The sequence below is a fragment of the Hypanus sabinus genome, chromosome 6 (genome assembly GCF_030144855.1).
Source record: "Hypanus sabinus isolate sHypSab1 chromosome 6, sHypSab1.hap1, whole genome shotgun sequence".
Classification (NCBI taxonomy): Eukaryota; Metazoa; Chordata; class Chondrichthyes; order Myliobatiformes; family Dasyatidae; genus Hypanus; species Hypanus sabinus.
This window is the reverse complement of record NC_082711.1, coordinates 70,763,267-70,790,547: the sequence shown is the minus strand read 5'-3', so window position 1 is coordinate 70,790,547 and position 27,281 is coordinate 70,763,267. Positions and strand designations below refer to the sequence as shown.

General features: G+C 40.3%; 1 protein-coding gene across 19 annotated transcripts in view; it reads left to right on the top strand.

Annotated features, from left to right (window-relative positions):
- The window catches only part of tpk1 (thiamin pyrophosphokinase 1), a 364,043-nt gene that overhangs the window by 240,690 nt on the left and 96,072 nt on the right, over positions 1-27,281 (top strand). The window contains exon 14 of one of the 19 annotated variants that reach the window (XM_059972406.1): positions 12,272-12,386. The exons of the other annotated variants lie outside the window; for them this stretch is intronic. Within the exon in view, the coding sequence (XP_059828389.1) occupies positions 12,272-12,354 (83 nt within the window). The 3' untranslated portion in view covers positions 12,355-12,386. The remainder of the gene's footprint in view (positions 1-12,271; positions 12,387-27,281) is intronic. 19 annotated transcript variants of the gene reach the window in all.

Here is a 27,281-nt window from a genome sequence, read left to right as displayed (position 1 = left end):
ATATTGGCATTTTCTTTGGGGAGATTTTTGGTCCTGAATTCAATTTCTTTTTATACAGAATTTGTCTGTAATGATTATGTATTTCAGTGCATGAGTGGGTTTGAATACAGCAATAGGTGTTAAGGATTTTGGGTTTTTGTTAGAAAGTGTTCTGGTTTTATGACTTTTTAAACAAAAGTTTTAAACAAAATTTGGAAAGTCTGCTCTTTGTTTAGTAGCTGTCTATGGAGAAGACAAACCTCCGGGTTGTATACTACATACAGCCTTTGATAATAGATGCACTCTGAATCCTTTCAATAACTTTTTCAATGGCTTTTCTGCTGTGTTGCATATTTATCTTGATAATATGGGAACTGATTTAGGAGAATAAACTGACAGAATTATTGCTTACACAACATTCTTCATGATTTCTTTCTGTAGAAAAGACCGATCTTTTATTCATCTTTTTCCTTTATATTCAGTCACTTAATTCAACTTATCTAAGCTACTATTCAGCTCTTTTTTTTTGATATTTTAAGCAACTTTCTACCAAATTGTTTAAAAAAAATCCCTACTTCAATCATGTTTTGTGACTGGAAGTTCCATATTCTAACAACCCACTAGATAACGTGCATTTTTAAGAAATATCTCAAGTTTATGGCATTCTTCCTAATACCACCATTTCAATTCATATCTTCCACACAGTGCCGAGACTTCTTCAAGCTGATAAAATTTATGAGACAGGAGACTACTAACTTTTCATCCTTGATAACTTTCTAATATAATGTTGCTATCCTTTATCCCAGTTTTATTATCGTTCTTACATCAGTTAGGATAGAAAAATACACTGTTCCGTCAACAGAAGGTATTCTATCAATTCAATGTGACTTTCCTTTGCATTTCATTTCCTGAATTGCAAAATTTAGGACTGCATTTGCTCTTTTTGTCACCTTATCCACTCATTCCACTGAATTTTTCACGTATTACTAATTCTGATCTTTATTTACAAATGATGTGGTTGTTCACAGCTTCTTCATTAAATTGTGATGGCTAATTTCTATAGCTGTAGCCTTTACACTTCAATCTGGTGCTTTGCTAAGTTTTTTATTCTCATTACCAGTTGTTCAGTGCCACCATGTGAAATGTCAATATTATTTGCTTTGGTCTGAAGATTACCACTTTTGTGATTTATGAGAATCTTTTACGGGGTGTAATACTTACCCTTCCTTTGCACAGTTAATTGCATTACGAGTTAGGTTTCCCATCTCTTTTTTTCAAAACCTTCTGCATGGGTTCTATTCTACATCATCCCAGGCGTATGGGATGCAATATTTGTACAGTAGGTATTTACAATTGAGTAATGACTCTGTATTCCCCTATTTAATGTTTTACTAGCACTTTGACCCTCCTCTTTATTGCAATCCAATAGTTAGTTAAACACTTTCGTCCCAATGCCAGGGATCTTTTTTAGATCCCAGGAAGGTTCCGGAAGCAATTTGGGATAATTGGCCAGATAATCGAATTGACGTTGAGAAATAAATGTTTTCAAAAGTAGTTGGGAAGACTCCTATGTTAATTTGAGAGTAATGTCACAAGAGGTATTATGTACTGTACACCTAATTTGCAGGTTCACTCTCCAATATCACTTCAAAAAGACAGCACTTGTGAGAGTAGCACAGAAAGCAAGCAAACAAACATCATGGACTAGTTACACTTGGCAGCTAATGAAATTCCTGCAATTAGAGTCAAACAGCTGCATTTAATAACCTCGCTGCTGCTTGCAGCACCAGAACAGATTTAAGCATGTCACTGAAAAGAATGCAAAGAAGGGTAACAGAAGAGATATGGCGTGGAATCGACCCTTCGAGCTACACCGCCCAACAACCCCCTGATTTAATCCTAGCCTAATCACAGGAAAATTTACAATGACCCATTAACCTTCCAACCAGTACGTCTTTGGACTGTGGGAGGAAACCCACATGGTGGCAGGGAGAATATGCAAACTCCTTACAGGCAGCAGCAGGAATTGAAACCAGGTCTCTGATACTGTAAAGCATTATGCTAACCACTGCAGTACTGTACATCCCAAATTTGCATTCTTAGAGGGTATTTTTTCATGCAATGCCGAAACCCATGATGTTGTTGGCAGGGTAGATATCAAAATTAAATTTAAAAAGTCAGAATAAGGGATTCAATATTTGTTTTATCACTTCACTCCACCTTTTACACTAGAATCTCTCCTCTTTCTTTCCAGTCTTGACCTGAAACTTTGACTGACCATTTCTTTCCATAGATGTTGCCTGGTCATCTGAGCTCCTGTACCTATGTGTGTTGCCCAGATTTCCAGCATCTTCACTCGCTTGTGTTTCAATTTTTTTTAAATATAATGTTCACAGTTTGAAGGTTGCATTTGCATCCAACTACAAAAAGCTACAATAATAAATGTAAATGAACGTTGCAATGGCATTGTGTCACCTTGCAGTGAAGGAAGTGGTTTAATAAAAAAACTGGGCACTAAACAGTTTCAAAGATAAAGGCAACATCGATCTAATTCTGGGAAATAAAGGAGAGCATGTATTTGATATAAGGGTAGAACAAGGTAGGGGGCATCGTTTTAGATAAGAATGAGGAGGAATTTCTTCAGCCAGAGAGTGGTGAGTCTGTGGTATTTGTTGCCGCAGGCAGCTGTGAATGCCAAGACTTTACGTATATTTAAGGCCAAGGCAGATCGATTTTTGATTGGTCAGGGCATGAAGGGATGCAGGAGACGGGCTGAGAGAAAAATGGATCAGCCATGATGAATGGTGGAGCAGGCTCGATGGGCCAAATGGCCTAATTCTGCTCCTATATCTTGTGGTCTAACTTGGAAACCTCAATTGTAAATTAGTTGTGAGGGGAGGAAGTGACAGACTGAGGGGGATTGTCAAAAATTAACTTAATGATAAAAATTCTAATTTATTGAAGATAAATATGAAAGAAGTTGTAATGATTGAAATCGAAGGACCACGGATAGCAGTTACAGAGGATAAAATGGATCCTGTATAACAATGAATTGATTAAACACTAAACAGATTCATGAAAAGTAAGCTAAGTCTTGTGATTTTAACACTGTTTATTGGATTCTAGTTAATTGCATGCCCATGGATTTTTGGAATATATTTGATAATGGTATGAGAGAGCTTCTGGGAGCATTATTAGAGTTTTCGATAAAGAATGGCTAATTGTGAAAGGGGCTGTAAGCAACTTCAGAAAGACATAAAATGGATTAACAAATTGAAATTATATGAAATTCATGGTCATAAGTGTAAGTTAACATTCTGGAAAGAGCAATGAAAGGATATATTCTCCAAATGATTACATTTTAGAAAGGGTAGAGAAGTAGAAGGCATTGAGCTTTAGATATAAAAATAATTACAGTTGTAAAGTGATACAGGTTTGACAAAAGCATTGGATTCCAGATTTTCTAAATTGCATATTGAGTTTAAAAGTAACAAGGTGATGCTAACCTACACAAACTATTGACTGAGCTGTAATTAAAATACTTTGTATTCAGATTACAGGAGCTGCTTTTAGGAAAGATTAAAATCTTGCTGCACTTCAAGGTAAAAGTCTGTGAGAAAATACCAACAATAAGGAGAGACTAAAGAAACACTAGAGACTGCAACTGCTGGAGCATCTCAGCAGGTTAAACACCATCAGTGCGGGCTAAAGGATGGTTGACATTTCAGGTCAAGGCCCAGCAATAAGGCTGAAGCGTAGAGGGAAGGTTGACACCGCAAACTAGTAAACTGGAACCCAGAGAGTTGGAGGATGATGGACAGACATAATCAAATACGGGGGGGAGGAGGGGAGAGTTTTGAGAAAGAGGCTGGTAAGTGACAGGTGGAAACTGATAAGGAAAAAATGGAGGAATGGGGGGTAGGATAAGGAACAAAATGGGGGAGGGGTAGGAAAAGTAAACCAAGAAAGAAGAAACCCAGGTACAGAGGTGTATGGGTAATGAAGGCAGATCCAGATGGGAGAGAGTGATAAATCTACACAACAAGGAGGTGGGGGGAATGAAAAAGACGACAAAGAAGGATTGAATCTAAGTAGACCAGAAGGAATGAACACTCTTTGAGACTCCCTGGTCTGTTCAAGCCTCTCCTCTCACTCTATCCAGTTCACCTTTTCCATTCCTCCCTCTTAGCTACCAACTACACACCCAAATTACCCACATTCATTACCCTCCACGAACTAATTGCACCTGCTTATCAACCCTCTTTTTAATCAACTCCACTATCATCTTACAGCCTTTGACTGTGCCTTTCCCCTCCCCTCTCCTTACCTGGTTCCATCTGCCAATTTATCCACCATCACCATCCAGCCTTTATTTCAAACCTCTGCTGGCCTCACCTGGTTCCATCTGTGCATCAATCCCTCCTTAGCTAATTTCAACTCGTCTCACTCCTCCCTCTCTCCTCTTCATGCTCCCTTCTGCTCTCACAGTCCTGAAGCAAGATCTCGATTTGTAACTTTGACCTTCCCTTTGCCTCCATAGATGCTGCCTGACATGCTGACTTCCTCCAGCAATCTCACTGAGGCCGCTCGGGTTATTTTCACTTTGGGATAGAACTCAGAGAAAAGAAATGAAATAAGTCAAAGTATGGAAGGGATATGATCAAGAGATCCAAAAGATCCTCCAGGTACTGGAAATCTTGAGCAACACACACAAAATTCTGGAAGAACTACACAAGCCAGGCAGCAATATATAGAGGGGGGGGGGGGGGGGTCATGTTTTTGGCCCAGATCCTTAATCAGGGATTTGATAATGTTAGTAGGAAGAAATCAATCCCTGGAAAATATAAATCAAAAATCAACACCATGACAGAAGAGATGAGAATGATTGCTTTCTACCTGGTTAACTGTTGGGAAAGGAGTGGAAATGTGACAGCAGTGTGAGCAGAGAGCATTGTGATTGACAGTACCTATACATTGAGCATTGATGATAAATCATATCAGTATTCCAACCAAGTTACCAACTGCAGCTTTGGCCAACTCAATTCGAAAAGCCACATTAGAGTTTTTTTTTGATAAATGTTATCTACCTGATTCTCCAAGTAAGGAGGAATTCATTCTGAGTGTTGGTCAAAGATTGAGTGTCAGTGTTTAGAGTTCATAGTGTAAAGACCGGAGTATATCTTACATTGATAAGGTATTACTTGACATCAGTTAAGCCATAACTAAAAGCATGGATGGTGCTGGAGGATTGGTGTATTGCTCATGTGGTTCCATTGTTTAAAAAGGGTTCTAAGAATAAACGTAGCAATTATAGACCTGTCAGTTTGACGTTGGTGATGGGTAAATTAATGGAAAGTATTCTTAGAGATAGTATATATAATTATCTGGATAGACAGGGTCTGATTAGGAACAGTCAACATGGATTGGTGCTTGGAAGGTTATGTTTGACAAATCTTATTGAATTTTTTGAAGAGGTTACGAGGAAAGTTGACGAGGGTAAAGCAGTGGATGTTGTCTATATGGACTTCAGTAAGGCCTCTGACAAGGTTCTGCACAGAGGGTTAGTTAGGAAGGTTCAATCATTAGGTATTAATATTGAAGTGGTAAAATGGATTCAACAGTGGCTGGATGGGAGATGCCAGAGAGTAGTGGTGGATAACTGTTTGTCATGTTGGAGGCCGGTGACTAGTGGTGTGCCTCAGGGATCTGTACTGGGTCCAATGTTGTTTGTCATATACATTAATGATCTGGATGATGGGGTGGTAAATTGGATAAGTAACTATACAGATGATACTAAGGTAGATGGCGTTGTGGATAATGAAGTAGGTTTTCAAAGTTTGCAAAGAGGTTTAGGACAGTTAGAAGAGTGGGCTGAGCGATGGCAGATGGAGTTTAATGCTGATAAGAGTGGTGCTACATTTTGGTAGGAATAATCAAAATAGGACATACATGGTAAATGGTAGGGCATTGAAGAATGCAGTAGAACAGAGTGATCTAGGAATAATGATGCATAGTTCCCTGAAGGTGGAATCTCATGTGGATAGGGTGATGAAGAAAGCTTTTGGTATGTTGGCCTTTATAAATCAGAGCATTGAGTATAGGAGTTGGGATGAAATGTTAAAATTGTACAAGGCATTGGTAAGGCCGAATTTGGAGTATTGTGTACAGTTCTGGTCACCTAATTATAGGAAAAATGTTAACAACATAGAGAGAGTACAGAGAAGATTTACTAGAATGTTACCTGAGTTTCAGCACCTAAGTTACAGGGAAAGATTGCAAGTTAGGTCTTTATTCTTGGAGCGTAGAAGGTTGAGGGGGGACTAGATAGAGGTATTTAAAATTATGAGGTGGATAGATAGAGTTAACGTGGATAGGCTTTTTCCATTGAGAGTAGGGGAGATTCAAAGAAGAGGACATGAGTTGAGAGTTAGGGGGCAAAAGTTTAAGTGTAACACGAGGGGGTATTTCTTTACTCAGAGAGTGGTAGCTGTGTGGAATGAGCTTCCAGTAGAAGTGGTAGAGGCAGGTTCGGTATTGTCATTTAAAGTAAAATTGGATAGGTATATGGACAGGAAAGGAATGGAGGGTTATGGGCTGAGTGCAGGTCAGTGGGACTAGGTGAGAGTAAGCGTTTGGCACGGACTAGAAGGGCCGAGATGGCCTGTTTCCGTGCTGTAATTGTTATATGGTTATATATAATAAATAGAAAGGAATCTCATTTATTTCAACACGTATGGATACAATAGTATTATTAAAATGCTGGCACTAAACATGGGATCAGTTTGTACTTATGGAGTCAGAAAATCACTGAACAATTTATATTGTCATATTCATAGAAAGTTCACAATTATAAATTAAGCTTTTACAGTTAAATCACAATTGGGTTTGTGTGTACAATGCCACCTTGTGGAAACATTTGAGGATAACTTTTTAAATATTAGATGCCCTCTGAATACCATATGTTTGAAATACATGGCAAGATATTTTTTAATCCATTTATGATTGTTGCTAACAAGGCCATCCCTAATTGCCCTAGAGACAAAAGTAATAAGCAACCACTCGAACTACTGCAATGCAAAAGAATGTCTGAAGTTGACCCTATTAACTTCAGAAAGCACAGAATAATACAGAGAAATTGTTGTAGGCTATCATTGATAACCACAGGCTTTCTCTCTTGCAGGTTCCCTTCAGAGAAGGGTAAAGGATAAAAACAGATGCTGAATCAAAAAAAATTGATGGAATTATAATCTTGTTCAAAGGTCACTAACTAGCAGACACATAACAGATTTTCTTTGCCTTCAGAATTGCTGGCACAGTGGCAATGAGTAAATAGATTTGTGATCCAGAGTTTCTGGGTACTAATGTACTGTTACTAATTTTAAAAGGTAAAATAAGGGGTGAATGAAGCTTTACTGCTGCCCTTTTATGATGGTCTACTCTGCCAAACTTTGATCTTCTACCTGTGTGCCATTTTCCATCTCTATCATCCTGCCTCTTGGCTCTGTTCAAATCCAAAAATCAATCACTGTCTGTTTTAAATGGATGTAATGATTGAGTCTGCACACCCCTCCGGGTTCACCATCTGCTGATTAAAGAAGATTCTCCTAATTTCAGTTCTGGAGGTCCAACCCCTTTTCTAAACTGTATCTGGTCCAGCAGACTTCAGCTAATGGAAACACATTCTCTGCATCTAGTCTGTTGAGCCAGCTAAGAATTTTAGATCAATAGTGGGTCTTTAGTTTGCAGGGAAAGGAACCTCTGCCAAATGTGAGGCTTGTAAAAGTATGATGTCAAGTGTTCAGGGCTTGCACATTCCTGCTGGGGTGAAGGGCAGGATTCAGGAGTCCTGATTAAAAAGAGATTTTGAGATTCAGATCAATATGAAGAGGGAGATATACATTGCATTTAAGCAACTGGGAACTAGTGAACTTGCTGACTAAGTCTACCAATGCTCTTGAGAGATGTTGCTAGGGCAAGATGAGGCTAGAGAGGGATCTAGCAGGCAAGGTGAGGCACAATCCTGCGTGATTTTATAGGTATTTAAAAGGACGGCTAAGTGGAGAATAGGTCTTGTTAAGATCAGTGTGACCATCTGTATGTGGATCCAAAAAAAAAGGAGATTTTTAAGGAATATTTCTCTTCATTGTGGGAGAAACGTTGGACACTGGGACACTGGGGGAAATGAATATGTATTGACAGGGCAAGAGATATTGGTGCCTTACAGTGCATGAAGTTGGTGCCAGATCGAGTGCACCTTTGGACCTTGTGGGTAGCTGGAGAAGAAATTGCATAGACTTACAGAAAATCTTACTCATCTCTGACCACAGGAGAGATTCCAGTGGATTGGAAAGTAACTGATTGTTTATAAAGGGTAGCAAAAACAAACCAGAAATTTACAGCCCTGTGAGTCTGATATTGCTAAAGAAAATTCTTAGGGACAGGATCTGCCATCATTTGGAGAGATAGAGATTTATAGTCACACTTACCATGGTTTTGTGCATGGGAAGTGATGCCTGACAAATATCTGGGAGTTCTTCAAGGAAGTAGCCAAGAGAATAGACGAGGTTGGGGCAGTGGATGTTGTCAATATGGACTTACTGAAGGCTTTTGATATGGCCCCTCATCATTGGCTAGTCTGTAAGGTTAGGTCATATGGGATCCAACAGGGAAATAGCTGATTGGATTCATATTTGACTCAGGTTCTAGGAAATTGAGGAGGCCTGTGCAGAGTTGTGTGTCATAGGAGACATAGGACAGGGTGCCAAAAGTCCATCAACTAATATGATAGGAAAGGTGATCAATAGATTGCTCAAAAAGGTAGAATTTAAAGAACATCTTAAGGAAGAAAAGTATTTTCTTTGCTTCAGTATTCGCTATGGAAAAAGATCTTGGCAATTGTAGAGATGACTTGCAGTGGACTGAAAAGCTTGAGAATGTAGATATTAAGAAAGAGGATGTGCTGGAGCTTTTGGAAAGCATCAAGTTGGATAAGTCACCGGGACTGGATGAGATGTACCCCAGGCTACTGTGGGAAGTGAGGGAGGAGATTGCTGATCCTCTGGCGATGATCTTTGCATCATCAATGGGGACGGGAGAGGTTCTGGAGGATTGGTGGGTTGCAGATGTTGTTCCCTTATTCAAGAAAGGGAGTAGAGATAACCCAGGAAATTATAGGCCCGTGAGTCTTACTTCAATGGTTGGTAAGTTGATGAAGATCCTGAAAGGCAGGATTTATGAACATTTGGAGAGGCATTAAATGATGAGGAATATCAGTATTGCTTTGTCAAAGGCAGGTCATACCTTACGAGCCTGATTGAATTTTTTGAGGATGTGACTAAACACATTGATGAAGGTAGAGACATAGGTGTAGTGTATATGGATTTCAGCAAGGCATTTGATAAGGTACCCCATGCAAGGCTTATTGAGAAAGTAAGGAGGCATGGGATCCAAGGGTGCATTGCTTTGTGCATCCAGAACTGGTTTGCCCACAGAAGGCAAGGAGTGGTTGTAGACGGGTCATATTCTGCATGGAAGCCAGTGACCAATGGTGTGCCTCAGGGACCCCCTACCCTTTGTGATTTTTATAAATGACCTGGATGAGGAAGTAGAGGGATGAGTTAGTAAATTTTCTGATGACACAAAGGTTGGGTGTATTGTGGATAGTGTGGTGGGCTGTCAGAGGTTACAGTGGGACATTGATAGGATGCAAAAATGGGCTGAGAAGTGGCAGATGGAGATCAACCCAAATAAGTGCGAGGTGGTTCATTTTGGTAGGTCAAATATGATGGCAGAATATATGGTAAGACTCTTGGCAGTGTGGAGGATCAGAGGGATCTTGGGGTCCAAGTCCATAGGACACTCAAAGCTGCTGCGCAGGTTGACTCTGTGGTTAAGAGGGCATACAGTGCATTGGCCTTCATCAATCGTGGGATTGAGTTTAGGAGTAGAGAGGTAATGTTGCAGCTACATCAGACCCTGGTCAGACCCCACTTGGAGTACTGTGCTCAGTTCTGGTTGCCTCACTACAAGAAGGATGTGGAAGCCATAGAAAGGGTGCAGAAGAGATTTACAAGGATGTTGCCTAGATTGGGGAGCATTCCTTATGAGAATAGGTTCAGTGAACTCGGTCTTTTCTCCTTGGAGCGACAGAGGATGAGAGGTGACTTGATAGAGGTGTACAAGATAATGAGAGACATTGATTGTGTGGATAGTCAGAGGCTTTTTCCTAGGGTTGAAATCACTAGCACTAGAGGGCCTAGTTTTAAGGTGCTTGGAAGTAAGTACAGAGGAGATGTCAGGGGTGGGTTTTTTTATGCAGAGGGTGGTGAGTGCGTGGAATGGGCTGCCAGCGGTGGTGGTGGAGGCAGAAACAATAGGGTCTTTTAAAAGATGCCTAGATGGCTACATGGATCTTAGAAAAATAGAGGGTAAAGTCTAGGTAGTTCTAAGGTAGGGACATGTTCGGCGCAGTTTTGTGGGCCAAAGGACCTGTATTGTGCTGTATGTTTTCTATGTTTTTATGAAAAGTAGTGAGAAAGAATGGTTTTAAGAGAAATGTGCGAGCTTTGTGCCTTGGTAGCTGTTTGTAAAATTAAAGCATTGTTTCATCAGGAGCCATTGAAATCAGCAGACACCACTGATGGGTGAAAAGAGCTTGATATGCATTAGGAACCAGGCAGAAAATCTTTGAACCTCCTCAAGCTGACAAGGTTAGGTTAGCCAGCAGTATGTTGAAATAATTGTTACAAAGGTTACTGTCAGGGCTTTGACAGCATCTGAATACAGCAGATCCAGAGTCAGGTGAAAAAATGTTTACAATGGGCCATCTGAAAATGAGATCTAGAGCTCATTTTGAACTAAAACATGGCCTTAGTGTTGTGAACCAATTGGCTTATTTTTGGAAAGTTACATGCATAGAATCTCTAGCTAAGAAAGAAGGCTTGATTTTTCCTAACTTTTAGTTGGAGAAAACTGTGGCTTATCCAGTGCTACGTTTCTATATTTTCCATTCAAGAGCATTGGTGTTTCCATACCAGACCATGATGCAACCAGTCAATATACTCTCCATCACATATATCTATAGAAGTTTGTCAAAGTTTTAGATGCTATGCCACATCTTTGCAAACTTATAAGGAAGTAGAGACACTGCCATGATTTCTTCATAATTTCACCTACATGCTGGGCCCAGCCCGGTCCTCTCTTGTTTGGATCCATCGACAGGAACTGGCTCATGGATCTCCAGTTTCCTCCTCTGAAGTCAACAATCATCTCCTTGGTCTTGATTACATTGAGTGAGAGATTGTTGTTGTAGCACCACAAAGCCAGATTTTGATTCTGGACCTTAGCCTCGACACTTCAATTGCAGAAGATTATCGATTAGTTCAATGGGGATAATAGTAGTGAATGCTGTACTGTATTCGATAAAAAGTATCATGATGTTTACAGCTTTTCTGTCCAGATGTTCCAGGGTTGAGGGAAGAGCCAATGAAGTGGCATCTGCTGTGGACCTCTTGTGCCAGTAGTCAAAATGGAATGATATCAAGTCACTTCTCAGGAGGCAGTTGATATGTCACATCACCAACCTAAAATCACTTCATCACTGCAGATGTAAGTGCTACTGGACAATAGTCATCGAGGCAGGTTACCACGTTCTTTGTAGGCCCCGGTATAATTGAAGCCTACTTGAAGCAGCATCCAGCATAAGGGACCCCACCAACTAGGATGTGCTCTCTTCTCACTGCTGCTATCAGGAATAAGGTACAGGAGCCTCAGGACTCACCACCACCAGGTTCACAAAAAGTTATTACCACTCAACCATCAGGCTCTTGAATCAGAGGGAGTAACTTCACTTGCCCCATTACTGAGTCTATAGGTTCCCACAACTATTGACTCACTTTCAAGGCTCCTCATCTCATGTTCTCAATATTTATTGCTTATTTATTTTGTATTATTAATACTATTATTCCTTCCTTTCTCTTTGCATTTGCACAATTTCTTGTCTTTTGCACGTGGGTTGTCCACCCTGCTGATGAAGGCTTTCATTGATTCTGTTACAGTAATTGGATTTATTGAGTAAGTCTACAAGGAAATGAATCTCAGGGTTGTGTATGGTGATATACATGTACTTTGATAACAAATTTTCTTTGAACTTTGATATTTATGCACTAACATTTCCCAGCTCGATGTAGTTTGACACTGCAGTTTGGATGATGTCGTTTGGGGGGGGGGGGGGGGAGGGGGTTTGTTTATAGGTGCAAACAAGTTTATTGATTCTTCTGCATTTTTTTTACAGCCATTTACTGCTTTGCTCTCCCCAAGCTAAATCAGATGAAAGGACATGGCAGTAAAGCTAAATGCCACCCAGAATCACTATAATCTCTCCCATTATAGAGACTCCCTTTTTATCGGTGAGCACACACCATCTATATGTTTCATCTGTGTCAATAAATTGCTGATTAATGATTCTATGCATTTTGCAAAAGAAACTATGTTGCTTTTGCTAAATCCAATAGATAAAAAGATTGAAAGGCTTGAAGTTAATAGCAGATATTACTACAAAAGACCATGGAAGCCTTCATGAAAGTAAGTTAACACGACAAAAACCATCAACAGAACATTACTTCGTGTCCTGAGCCAGGCCCCAATATTGGCCAGGTAAAAAAAAACTTGTCCGAAGAGTTTTCTTTTGAGATGTATTTTTAATGAGGAAGGAGAGAGGTAGGCAGACAAAGCAACACACACAAAATACTGGAGGAACTCAGCAGTTCAGACAACGTCCATGGAATAAACAGTCAACATTTCTGCCCAAGCCCCTTCATCAGGATCAGACAAAGGTCAGCGAGGGGATTCCAGAGCTTAGTATCTTGAAAGCAGAGGTTACAGCTGTTAGTGGTACAGTGACTAAAATCATTGAATACAAAGCAGTAAATAGAGGTATGCAGCATTCTTGCAAAGTTGTAGGGCTGAAAAATGGATACAGGCATGGCTAAGTGTGTCCCCGTGAAGAAAAGGCAAGAGAGTAATATTATTTGACAGAGCAATCGCAAGTGAAATTTAATTTTGGAACGTATAATGTGACATATTTAAGAGTCTAGACATGATGAATGGTAAACCCAAGAGGGTATTGATAAATGAAGAACATTGAAGTACAAATCCAAGGATCCCTGAAGGTGACAGCCAGGTAGAAAACATATTGAAGAAGGCATACCAGATACTTGCCTTCATCAGCCGTGACACAGAATGTAAGATCAGGGAGGTTGTGGTACATCTGTGCAAAACATAGCTGAACTACTGTGTAACCCACACAGAACCCTAGAGGAACTCAGCAGGTCAGGCTGCATGTATGGAATAAAGTAAGTAGTCGACATTTCAAACCGGACCCAGTCCTGAAGAAGGGCCTTGGCCCAAATCGTTGACTGTTTATTCCTTTCCATAGATGTTGCCTGACTTGCTGAGTTCTTCCAGCATTTTGTGCGTGTTACTCTGGATTTCCGGCATCTACTAAAGAATCTCATGCATTAATGAAATACATTGTTTAGTCCTGTTTACCACACAGTGGGAGGGATAAGATTACACTGGAGATAACGCAGAGAGGATTGATCAGGATAGTATGTTTCAGTTACGAGGGCAGACTGAATAGGCAGGGTTGATTTTAAAAACACAAGAGTTTCTGCAGATACTGGAATTCCAGAATAACCCACACAAAATGCTGGAGGAGCTCAGCAGGGCAGTAAGTGCCCGTGGAAGGGAATGAAAAGTTGACGTTTCAGGCCAGGACCCTTCATCAGGATGAAGAGTCATGTCTGATTCCATGATAGGTTTAATTGCATGGGCCCTATTTATTGAAGTCATACACCAGCATTAACCATGTGATGTCACCAATGTTCTGTGGCTATGCATTTCCTAAGGCCCTGCTGACAACTCAATCTCACAAAGTGAGAACAAAGTGGCCACAATGAGGGTACGCCAGCTCTCTGGTGTGTATTTTGTGTTGCAGTTAGCACTGGTCAATAGAACAAAAGCATGGTCAGGACAGTGTTCTGGATAAATGTTGTTTTTTCCCATTCCCAGAACAGAATTGTGCATCTATTATGCATGGAAGATGCATGTCTCTGGAAACTCTATGCTAGGAACATTGAATCTAGACCTTGTTTTCGCTGTGTTATCAGGACCATGCCTTTTCCCTACACTTATCTCAGAATGACAACTTTAATTGAATTGAAAATCAAATTTATTTGGGTTATCCACTAACTGATTGTATATTTAGATGGATTATTGTAAGCTAATTAAAATAGTGTCATTGAAACTGCTTATTGTGCCAAACCTGTCAAGTCAGAAAGTAAATTGAACAGAGCAAAACAAATCATATTACAACTCACAGTCAGACATACTGGTTAATATGAATCAAAACATAGAAAATCTCTTGTAAAATTATGTCAGTCGATCAGCTACCATTCCATATCTCCAGATGGAATATACAGTGTTGGGAAGTATATGGTCATGCACTTTGACAGAAGAAATCAAAGAGTAAATTATTTTCTAAATGGAGAGAAGATTCAAAAATCTGAGGTGCAAAGGGACTTGCGAGTTCTCAGGGAGAATTCTCTAAAGGTTAATTTGCAGGCTGAGTTGGTGACAAATGCTATGTTAGCATTCATTTCAAGAAGATTAAAATATAAACACAAAGATGCAATGTTGAGGCTACATAAGGTACTGATGAAGCAGTGGGATATTCACTTGGAATATTGTGATCAGTTTTGGGCCCCTTATAGAAAGAATGTGCTGGCATTGGTGAGGGTTCAGAGGAGATTTAATGAAAATGATTCCGGGTTTCAAATGCTTATCATATGAGGAGCATTTGATGGCTCTGGGCCTGTATTCACTGAATTCAGAAGAAAGTGGGGTGACCTCATTAAGACCCATTGAATGTTGAAAGGCCTCAATAGAGTGGATGTGAAGAAGATGTTTCTTATAGTTGGAGAGCCTAAGACTAGAAGACATAGCCTCCGAATAGATGGACATCCATTTAGCATGGAAATGAGGAGGAATTCATTGCCACAGGCAGCTGTGGAGGCTAAGTCATTGGGTATATTTAAGAGAGAGGTTGATAGACTCTTGATTAGTCAGAGCATGAACACATATGGGGAGAAAGCAGGAGATTGGGGCTGAGAGTAAAATGGATCTGTCATGATGAAATGGCGGAGCAGACTCAATGGGCCAAATGACCCAATTCTGCTTCTCTGTCTTATGGTCTTAAAATCTTTATCCAATATTGAGATGAATGCTTTAGGTTACCTATCCCAAGGCAGCTCACTCCAATAAATGCCTTTTGGGATAGTACAGTGATACAGCGAGTAAAAATATTACCTCATAGCTCCAGTACCCTGGGTCCAATCCTGACCTCTGGTACTGGGGCTTGGGTGTTCTCCCTGTGACCAAATGGGTCCAACCTCCTCCAGTGTAGGTTCATTGTCGAAAGTATGTAAATGAGTGATGACATTTGGTGGTAGAGGGATGGACTAGATGAGTGCAGGGGAATGTGTGGAGAGTAAAATAACACAAATGTGACTGTATATAAAAATAGAAAATACTGGAAAAACAGTGGGCCAAGTAGCATCTGTGAAGGCAAAGGGACAGTCAACATTTCATGCCTGACCCTGCATCAGGATTTGTTCCAAATTCCAGCACTGGTGGTTCATTGAGCTTCCTTTGGGCTGTATTCTCATTGAGAAAGAGGCCACAGGCAGAAATGTGATGATGAATTAAGAGACTAGCAACCAGAAGCTTGGGGTCACTCCTGCTTGTCAGTTGTGCAGCCTGCATTTGGTTTCTCTTTTGTAGAGGGGGCCATATTGTGAATGCTGAGAAGATCAGCGGAAGTGCAAATGCTACACTTTGAAAATCAGTTTGGGTTGCTGGATGGTATGCAGGGAGATTATAAGGGAATCTATGCCTAATGGTGGAATTTTATTGAAGATGGGACAGGGTGGGGGTGGTATAATGTAATTAATCTGTATGGAGACTGATGGTGTGGAGCTGTATTCTTTCTCTGTCCAGCAGGAGAAGAGCAGAGGTGAGAGAAGTAGATGAAATGCAGTTAAGGCCTCCGTCACATATAGCTGTGAAATATTGTGCCTTTTGGAAAATTAGGGAAGGCAAAGAAAGCACTGGAAAAGTTGAAATTTTATTTAGGGAAGCAATTCAAATTTTAAATTAGTGCAGAAGTATTTTTCTGCTTTTAATGAGATTCCTCGATCTCAGTTGATTTCAATTCTGAATTCATGCTGTTACGTATCCCGTAATTGGATAACTTACCAGCAAAGATAGAGAGGTCCGTTGAAGTCTGATGTCACAATTTTCAAACGTTTTTATTTATAAAGGGGCACAAAAGTAAGGTTAATACAAACATTCAGATAATGCACGTCATCAATACTCAATCTAAAACGCGGGTATAGTAATAATCATCATTAAGAAGAAATCTCGGCTGTTGTCTAGGGGATAATATTTTGTCCATTGGAAATATAAAAGTCACTCAGAAGTCTGCAGACTTTAGCCTTTCGGGGAATCGCTGGGTTTCATGTGTTTTAGAGGGATCGGTGAAAAACGAAAAAAACTTGCCTGGGTCTTTATGAAGCCACTCCGTAAAATCAGGGGAATGCTGTTTCTCAGTTGTTAGTTCGAAGTCCTTCTCGGTATTATCAGCCACCCGCTCCCCAGGCAAAGGAGTTAGGAGCGCACGTGGCATTGAGTGGCTTCCAGCCATGGGAGCACTGAGCGAGGGTGTCCTTCTGGTGCGTCGCTGGGGTACTGCCTCCTGCAGTCCCCTTTTATCTTGACTTGCAGAGTTGTAGATGTCCATCAAAGTAGGGTGATGCAATCCCCACCCCCACATTGCCCGAGGGTGTCCATATCCATGGTAGCTGTCACGGAGCAGGGACATGCACGTCACACAGGTACCTCTAAGTACAATGGCCAAAACCGTTGCATTGTCTCTCACTTCCTGGGTCCGAGACCTGAATTAATAGCGATTTTGCGATTCTCCGGAAGGAGGGGGCTGCTCCCGCTCCTTCGGCCCCTCAGAGCTGTGGTACATTCATAACAATGCACTGTCTTCAGAATTCAAAATGTTGTCAAGCATTGGGTCAGAAATTCCTGTTCATGTTAAACATAGTGTGAAGAAGGGCATTCACTGAAATTCAACAAATGTGCCAGATTTTCATGCAGTAAAATGAATGATATGCATTGTTAATGAGCACAATAGCTGGCAATAATTGTAATTCGTACAATATCTCTCTTTTTTTGTAAGAGTTATTCTGTGATTTACAATTATTTCACCAGCTGATGATTTATGTTGCTTAATCATTGGCTTCACAAAACGGCATCTTGTTCTGAAACTCACTGGTTTGGAAATGTCTATATCTGGCATTCCTCTGTTTTCATTTTAGCAACAGGTGATCTCAGCTATGAACTAACATAAGATCATGAAGTCTTTGAGATGAAGAAACAGGCTTTTTGACCCACCACAGCCATGCTGACCTATTTGGCCATCTACATTGATCCTACTTCTCTGCACTAGATCAATATCTCACGGTACCAGTAGAAGCGTCTCTTAAACATACTGATTTTTGATTCCAACACCTTCTCTGACAAAATGTTTGAAAAATGTGAGTTTAAAAAAAATCTTCCTTTCCTCCTTCTCCTCAGCTGAAACGTATGCCCTTTTCTCTTGACATCCCTAATCTGGGAAAAAGACTATCTACTCCATCTATATCTCTCATAATTTTATTTAACTCGATTAAGTGAGTTTAACTCGATTAACTCGATTATTTAACTCTCCTTCACATTTGGGAAATCAAACTCAGCCTATTCAATCAATCAATCTCTCCCCTTCCCCCTTCCTCTCCCCTTCCCCCTTCCTCTCCCCCTCCCCACAAGGGTCTGTGTTGGGACCAATTCTTTTTGTGTTGTACGTCAATGATTTGGATGATGGAATCAATGGCTTTGTTGCAGGGTTTGCAGATGATACGAAGGTAGGTGGAAGGCTAGGATTTTGTTTTGAGAAAATAGAGAAGCTACAGAAAGACAGACAGATTAGGAGATTGGGCAAAGAAGTGGTAGATGGAATACAGTGTCAGGAAGAGTATGGTCATACAATTTGGTAGAAGAAATGTAAGGGTTGACCATTTTCTAAATGGAGAGAAAATACAAAAATCTAAGGTGCAAAGAAATTTGGGAGCCCTTGTGCAGGATTCCCTAAGGGTTAAGTTGCAGGTTGTGTCTGTGGTAGGGAAGGCAAATGCAATGTTAGCACTTATTTCAATAGGACTAGAACACAAGGGTATGCTGAAACTGGAGAGGGTTCAAAGTAGGTTCATAACAATGATTACAGGATTAAATGGCTTGTTATATGAAGAGCGTTTGATGGCTCTGGGCCTGTATTCGCTGGAATTTAGAAGAATGAAGGGTGGCCTAATTGAAACCTATCAAATAGTGAAACACCTTTATTGAGCAGATATAGAGAGGATGTTCCCTATGCTGGGAGTGTCTAAAACCAGAGGACACAGTCTCAGAATAGAGGGGTGTCCTTTTATAATGGAGATGAGGAACAATTCCTTAAGCCAGAGAGAAGTTGTGGAGTCCAAGTCTATATGTATGTTTAAAGCAGAGTTTGATAGATTTTTGATTGCTCAAGCCATGAAAGGATACAGGGGGAAAATGTCTATGAAGGTTTTCAGTCATCCAGTCATTGTATATCAAGCAGTAGTAAATCATGGTAACTGGACTTGATGTATTGTCTAGAAGACCTTTTGCCACACATCCGAGAGGCTTCATCTACCTACCATGGATCACAACTGAAGAAGCCTCTCAGATGAGTGATGAAACGTCTTCTAGATAACACAGCAAGTCTATTTGCCTTGATTTGCTACTGCTTGAGATACAAGGGGAAGGCAGGAGACTGAGGAAAAATAGATCAGCCATGATGAAACAGTAAAGCGGACTCAATGAGCCAAATGGCCTAATTCTGCTCCTAATGTCTTATGGTCTTATAACTGAAGTCCTCCATTCCAGGAAACACCAGCAAATCTCCTCTGCACTACTTCCACCAGAATCCCATTGTTCCAATTGTGTGGTAACCAGAACTATACATAATATTCCACGATAGGTTTGCCATATCTCATTTAATCTTCAGTTCTGTTTCTAGAAATAAATGCAATTGCTTGATTGGTTTTCATGATGGACTTGTTATTGATTTTGTTTTTTTCTTGCTCTAATGTCGTGTTTTGCATAGGTTTTTCTTTCATTGCCTTGTATAATTTACATACAACTTGTGTTCTGTTTGTTGTCTGAATCTACACACTTTCACTAGTAGATTTTTCATTGTACCTAAAGTATACTTCACTATACATGAAATATGGCAATAAACGACTTGGTTTGTAATCCCCATTAAACTCACTCCAAAAAGTTGTACAGAGCATGAATACCACTTTAATGACTTGATTCCCAGTTACAACCAATCATTCACTTACCTGGAAAATAAACAATTTTAAGTATGAAATTTCCTTGTGAATAGAATGAAGAACTAATTTTTTTTTCTCTTAATTAATTCTTTCTTGCTCTTAACCTCTTTTCCTTATTCATCTTCCTCCTCTGTCCTTCCTCTCTCATTTCTCCTTCTTGCATCTCAAGATTAAAGAGAGAAAAAAACTTCTGTTAACTAAGGTCCCTGATATCAGTTGGCAATTCTTGTAGGATTTCATAAAACCTGAATGTGCAGAAGCAACAGGCTTCTGCATGTCTGACAGTGTACAAATGCCCAATTCCAGTAAAGTTTGCCAAGTGGTAATCTCAGGCTCCAATAGAAATAAAGAATATTGATCCCTGTCACTTGAGATTGCTAAATTACCTTTCCTGTCTCATTAAGATGCATTTTTTCTGTACAGCATCAGAAATTAAACATTGCATCAGTATGAGGGAGCAATTCTTGGCACATTGGATCAGGATCTGAACATGGATTTTACCACAGAGACGTTAAAATACCTTTAAGTTGTTTCCAACAGCTTTAGTGCAAAGCATCTATAAAATTAAAGATTTCTGAAGGCACTTGTTCAATGATTTTCATAAACACGAGAAATACTGCAGGTGCTGGAAATCCAAAGCAACACACACAAAATGCTGGAGGAACTCAGCAGGGCAGGTAGCATCGATGGAAATGAACAAAGAGTCTACTTTTTGGGCCAAGACTCTTTTTCAGGATTGGACAGGAAGGGGAAAGATGACAGAAGATGGGGGCAGGGGAAGGGGGGTGCTAGAAGTTGAGAGGTGAAGCCAGGTGGGTAGGAAAGGTTAAGGGCTGGAGAAGAAGGAATCTGATAGGAGAGGAGAGTGGACAATAGGAGAAAGAAAGGGAGCAGAGGAGTGGTGGGGTGAGTGAAGTGATAGGCAGGTGAGAAGAGGCAAGTTGCCAGAATGAGGAATATAAGAAGGGAAATCATCTAGCATTTTGTGTGACTCTTTGATTTTCAGATTGGTTGATAAATTTAATTTGTGGTTAAGTTTCATTCAAGTTATAATCATGCCAGCAGTTTAGGGTTCTTACTGAAAGTTCATACCAAGAAAGCATTCATAGTTAATGGATCATTGTTATCATTATTCATGGTAAGAGATTTGACAAACATATGAAAGGTCAGGAAGACAGATGATTCACAAGGATATCTTACTGTTATTTTGTATTTTATTTTACTGCATTTATCATATCTGATAAAAGCAGCAACTTGACCCGTTTTCCATTCCTCTTTCATTGTTTGTCCTGCAATGCATATTTAAAGTTAATTTATGTAAATCAATTATTTAAAATATTATAGCATGATGCAGATTTTTTGTGAAGTTGTGTGACAATAAATACAAATGCCCCTCATCCAACTCTGGAATTCCAAAAAAAACTATCTGTACATCACCTGACCTTTTCCACTGCCATGCGGAATTCACAGCTGATGGGATACTTAAATACATAGATATGCTTTTCCACTGTAATCTTGTGCCTTTAGCCTCAAACAGTATATTGGGTAAGTTATGCTGTGATCATCTAACTTTTTGGATTAAATCTTCCTTTGTGCCCTGAATAATGTCATTTCAATTCTCTAACTACACCCTAAAATTATTTTTATCTCTCTATTTCTATGTTGATTGATAAGTATATGCAGAGCACGAGTGAAATTTTATTTTACCTGCCTTCCACATTCTTTCCTGATGAAATAGCTAGCAATAACTTACTTCACAAAAAATTTTGCTCTTGTACAAATTCACACCTTGATTTAGATTTCAAGTTTTCCTACTGCATACACCTCGGCTGATTCAATCAGTAAGGAAAATTTGCCATTTTATTAGGAAATGTTAGTGTGAAAAATGTGCACAAAAATGTTAGATCATAATAAAAACAAAAAAAAATGCTCAAAATATTCAATAGGCCAGCACTTGTGGTGAAAAGGAACCAGAGTTAATATTTCAGGTCAAATCTCAGATTATAACTTGGTTTATGTTTTTTCCATGCAAGTAGGTTTCAATCTTTTGTGAACTCTGCATTGTTATAACAGCATTAAGTAGATCTTGAATCTTGATCAACAATTACTTTGTTTAAGGGGCATTAGACAGACACTTAAAATTTGCAAACTAGAGAAGATGTGATCCTAATGCGGGAAAATGGGATGAGTGCAGTTCGACATAAAAGTCAGCACGTAGGTAGTGTGCTGAAGGGCACTTCTTGTGCAGTTTCTATGCTGCACAACTCTTTTCAGAAATGCAGTAAATTCAACATCTCAGCCGGTATCTGTGGAAAGAGTAATAGGGTTAATGTTTCAGGTTAAAGAGCTATCATCTATTTAATAGCTTGATATTTAAATTAATTTTAATAATTCATTATAAAAATCCCAGTTTTTCTTTTTACCAATAATATTAGATATTTTTAATTCAGATTAATTCTGCTCAAAGAGACAGAGTTAGTTATGTGTATTTCCTTAATGCACTACAGTATTTAAAGAAAGCAAGAGCTTCCAATTATATTTTGCTTTATTTTTCTCAGAAACTCAAAGAAAGAATCATTTTTGAACTGTGATACCTATTGTATTTCTTTTGGCATAGGATATTAGTTTCATACCATAGTAGATTCAAATGTCCATATTTTACTATGTAACAGACTTTGAACTCTGAGAAAATTCAATGAGTTTTAGAAAAGTAAAAATAATAACTGGAATTATTGTATCCTAAGAATAAATTAACCGTCCTGAAGTGATGAAGTTTTTAAAAATTTGACTCTGTTCATTCACAAATGTCCACGACTAATTACATCATATGCTGATTTTCAGTTGATATGAGCCATTCTGTGGGTTACTGATGTGAGTACGAGGATATCAGAGTTGAAGCAGTGGAATGGGCTGCACCCGAGCTGAGTTCATACAGTACTATACAAAAGTTTTATATAACTATGATGCCCAAGACCTTAGCACAGTACTGTATTTGTCAACATGCAGTGGGGAGAGAGTTCGTAAATATAGCAGGAGCAAAGGACGTTGGGTATGTTGGGGGTGGGGTGTCACAGGAGAGGTGTGGAACAGGTGGCAGAGAAGGAGTGACAGGGCCAGTGGGTGGCATGAGTGCAGACTCACCTAGCCCTGAGACACCAGGCATTTGATTCCCTGATCCCTCCCTCCCCTCTCCCTTCCCCCTTCCCCAATCATGATTCCCCTCTCCCTGCCTACTTCACATTCTTAGTCCAAATCAGAGCCCCATATCGGAAACAGGTTTATCATCACTCGCATATGAGTATGTGACTAAGACTTTTGCAGAGTGCTGTATTTCCTCCCAACGTAGAAGGAAGCTATTTGACCTGTGCTGCATTCATCATTCTCATTTCTCCCACTCACTTTCCTCTAACCCATTCTCTGACATATGACCATTAACAAACCCGTTTCATGCACCAACCAGCTACATTAGGAGTGATTTACAGTAGCTAACTAACTGAACAACTAGCACATGGCTGGGAGGAAGCTGAAGCACCCGTTCCTCAGAGTTAACGAACGTAGAGCAGGTGTCCAAGATGATGTGCACAAATTTAGTTTCCATGTAGCATGCACCTCAATTCTATAAACCCTCTCATAATTAAAAGATACATAATGATCAATTTTACTGCCAAAGAAACAAATGTTTTTATCCATTCTTTTAAAAAAATCATAATTATTTGTTACTAATTCATGAATCAATTGATAATCTCAGCTCAGAATTTCAATGGGTCACAAAAGTATTTGAAGATTATTGCCAATTCGAGCACTCGCTCTGAAGAAGTTTTTTCACCCCTGCCCGTGGTAATCTGTACTATCATAAGCAGAAAGGGCAAGTTCTACCTGGATAATGCTGATAGTTAGAAATGGAATCTCTGTTGCTGGAGCTATCAGACCATTGTCTACATGCAATGCTCCTGTGCAAACCACTGGGAATAGAGTTTTATAGAAAGGATAATTAGGGCCATAAATAAGATGTTAAATTCATATACTGGCTAGTCATAAGACTTTACAGAAAAGTAATAGCAAAAGAATCAGGGTACATTAAAGAAAGAAAATAGATAATGATTAGAAACTGTGATGTAGTGTGGTAGCAGTATGAATAAAATTGAATATTAAAGAATGAATAAATTAATTGAGAATTTAAGTTGTTAAAGCATGTACATACAAACTAGCTGCTCAACTAGGTACAGCTGACAGACAGGACAGTGCAATGCTCCTCTAGCGGGATATAGGAAGTCAGAGAGACCTCCAGTGTCCCCGATGACTACAACAGCGAGAAGTGCATCCAGCGGCAACTTCTAACCAACCTCACAAACGAGTTGGAGCTGAAAACGGGATGAACTCCAAATCATTCAGGAGGCAGTAGGGGTGATAGATAGGACATAGAGAGAGATAGTTACACCCAAGGTAGGCAACCGTGACTGACGAGAAGTTAAGAACTGCATAAAGCCAAGGAAAGAGCATATAAGATAGCAAAAGTGAGTGGGAAGTTGGGTGATTGGGAAGCTTTTAAAATCCAACAAAAGGCAACTAAAAAAGCTATAAGGGAAAAGAAGAAATATGAAGGCAAACTAGCCGATAATATAAAGCATGAGGTATTCTTGAAAGATCATGACCAATGCATCCGATAGTTCTTCAGCAACCTCTCTCAGGAGGTAGTAATGGGGTATAAAGAAATGGCAGGTGACCTTAATGGGTACTTTGCATCTGTCTTCACAGTGGAAGACACTAGCAGTGTGCCAGAGGTCCATGACTGTCAGGGAGCAGGAGTGAGTGCAATTACTATTACAAAGGAAAAAGTGCTAGGCAAACTCAAATGTCACTCCACCCTTTCAGAATGAGAGAGGCAAAAGCAGGGAGATGATTGGTCAGTTAGCCTAACAGTGGTTGGGAAGTGCTGGAGTCCATTATTTAGGATGTAGTTTCAAGGCACTTGGAGACTAACGATAAAATAAGTCAAAGTCAGCATGGTTTCTGTAAAGGGAAATCTTGCCTAACAAATCTGTTAGTTCTTCGAGGAAGTAACAAGCCAGGATGGATGTCATTTACTTGGATTTCCAGAAGACGTTTGACAAGGGGCCCACACATGAGGCTGCTGAACAAGGTAAAATCCCATGGCATTACAGGAAAGAAACTGGCATGGATAGAGGAATGGCTGACAGCCAGGAAGCAGCAAGTGGAAGTAAGGGCATCTTTTTCTGGTTGGCTGCTGGTGACTAGTGGTGTTCCTCAGGGGTCAGTATTGGGACTGGTACTTTTCACATTATTTATTAAGTGATTTGGATCATGGAATTGATGGCTTTGTGGCAAAGTTTGCAGATGATATAAAGATTAGTGGAGAGGTAGGTAGTGCTGAGGAAGCAATGAGATTACAGCAGGATAAAATAAATTAGAAAAGTGGGAAAAATGTGGCAGATGGAATACAATGTTGGGGAATGTATGATAATGCATTTTGGTTAAAGGAACAATAGTGTGGACTGTTATATAAATGGGGAGAAAGTTCAAACATCAGAGGTGCAAAGGGACATAGGAGTCCTCATGCAAGACTCCCAGAAGATTAATTTACACATTGAGACTGTGGTAAAGGTGGCAAGTACAATGTTGGCATTTATTTCAAGGTGAATAGAATATAAAAACAAGGAGATAATGCTGAAACTTTATAAGACACTAGTCAGGCTGCACTTGGAGTACTGTCAACAGTTTTGGCCCCATATCTCAGAAAGGATGTGTTGTCATTGAAAGAGTCCAGAGGAGGTTCACAAGGATGATTCCAGGAATGAATGGGTTAACATATGAGGAGAATTTGGCAGCTTTAGGCCTGTACTCACTGAATTTTAGAAGAATGTGGGAGGATCTTATTGAGACCTACCAAATGTTGAAAGAACCAGATAGGGTGAATGTGAAGAGGACGTTTCCTATGGTGGGGGTATCCAGAATTATTGTGCACAGCCTCAAAATTGTGGAGTGACCCTTTATAAAAGAGGTAAGGAAAACATTTTAACCAGAGAATAGGAAATCTGTAGACTGCTCTGCCACAGACTGTGGTGGAGGCCAAGTCTGTGGGTGTATTTAGGTAAAAATGGAGTTGATAGGTCAGGGCATCAAACGATATGGTGAGAAGGCAGGTATATAGGGTTGAGTGCGATCGGGATCAGCCATGATGAAATGGCGCAACAGACTCGATGGGCTCTATGGTCTAATTCTGCTCCTATGTCTTATGGCCTGATGGTCTAAGGTGCAGGGCACAGGAAACTGGGTGTCAGTCAGGAAAAGAAAAGGAATTAAGGAGCCAGTGCAGAGTACTGTTGTGATGGAAAATAACTGGTTCTTTGAGTCTCAACAGTAGAGGCCTGGACACACACAGTTTTAATAATAAGGAATTTATTTACAAGGGGAAGTCGGGTCAACACAAGTAACTACAATACACAGGAAGCGGTGTGGGGACAGGGTACGGTTACACAAACAAAGAACAAGGGAAAAGCACTACAACGGCTATCCCCCTTGACCTTGGATAGCTGCAGCTCCCTTACCAGGACAAACGATAGACCTTCCCAAGCATAAATCAGTGCACTTACCTCCAATGTGGTGGTCTGTAAGAGAGGGCAAGCCAAGGCTAAGTCTCACCTTTTAAACCATGGGGCTGGGCGCAATAATCCAATTAAGGTGACCAATAATTTAGGTGTGCATTGATTAGTTAGGGCGGACCAAATGTTGATTGGCATGTGGTGTGTCCTCCAACCAGCCAGGTGGCAGTGCATCTATCACATGGCCGGTATCTCTGGATACAAGTACCCCTGTGGCCATCCCCCTCAACAACAGTTGTAGACTTTGAATAATGTTAGGGCAGTTGGGGGGGGGGGCTAATAGAGGAAAATCACAGTGCTTGGGTTTCTGCCCCTGAGTCTGCCACCATGACTCAGATGGGAAGGGAGGGTGTAGAAGAGGCATGCTATGGTGATAGGGGATTTGTTAGTTAGGGGAGTGGACAGTGCGTTGTGTGGGCAATATTGAGATACCCGGATGGTATTTTGCCTCCCAGGTACAAAGGTCCAGATATCTCAGATCAAGTCCTCAGCATTCTCAAGTGGGATGGTGAACAACTAGAAGTCGTGATCCATGTAGGTACCAATGACAGAGGTAGGACGCTTGGTGAGGTTCTGCATTGGGAGTTCAGGGAAGGTAAATGGCAGGACGTCCAAGGTTGTGATCTTACAATTGCTACCCATATCTCATACTAGTGAGGCCAGAATAGGAAGATTATACAGTTTAACACAAGACTAAGGAGTTGGTGTCGGAGGGAGGACATAAGATTTTTGGATCATTGGGCTCTCTTCCAGGGAAGGTGGGACCTGTACAGTCAGGACGGTTTGCACCAGAGGGGGACTAATATCCTAGCAGAAAGGTCTGTTAATGCTGCACAGTGGGGTTTAGACAATAGACAATAGGTGCAGAAGTAGACCATTCGGCCCTTCAAGCCTGCAACGCCATTTTGAGATCATGGCTGATCATCCACTATCAATACCCGGTCCCCATAACCCTTGATTCCCCTATCCATAAGATACCTATCTAGCTCCTTCTTGAAAGCATCCAGGGAAGTGGCCTCCACTGCCTTCCGAGGCAGTGCATTCCAGACCCCCACAACTCTCTGGGAGAAGTTTTTCCTTAACTCTGTCCTAAATGACCTACCCCTTATTCTCAAACCATGCATCTGGAACATATTTCCTGCCTCTATCTTGTCCAATCCCTTAA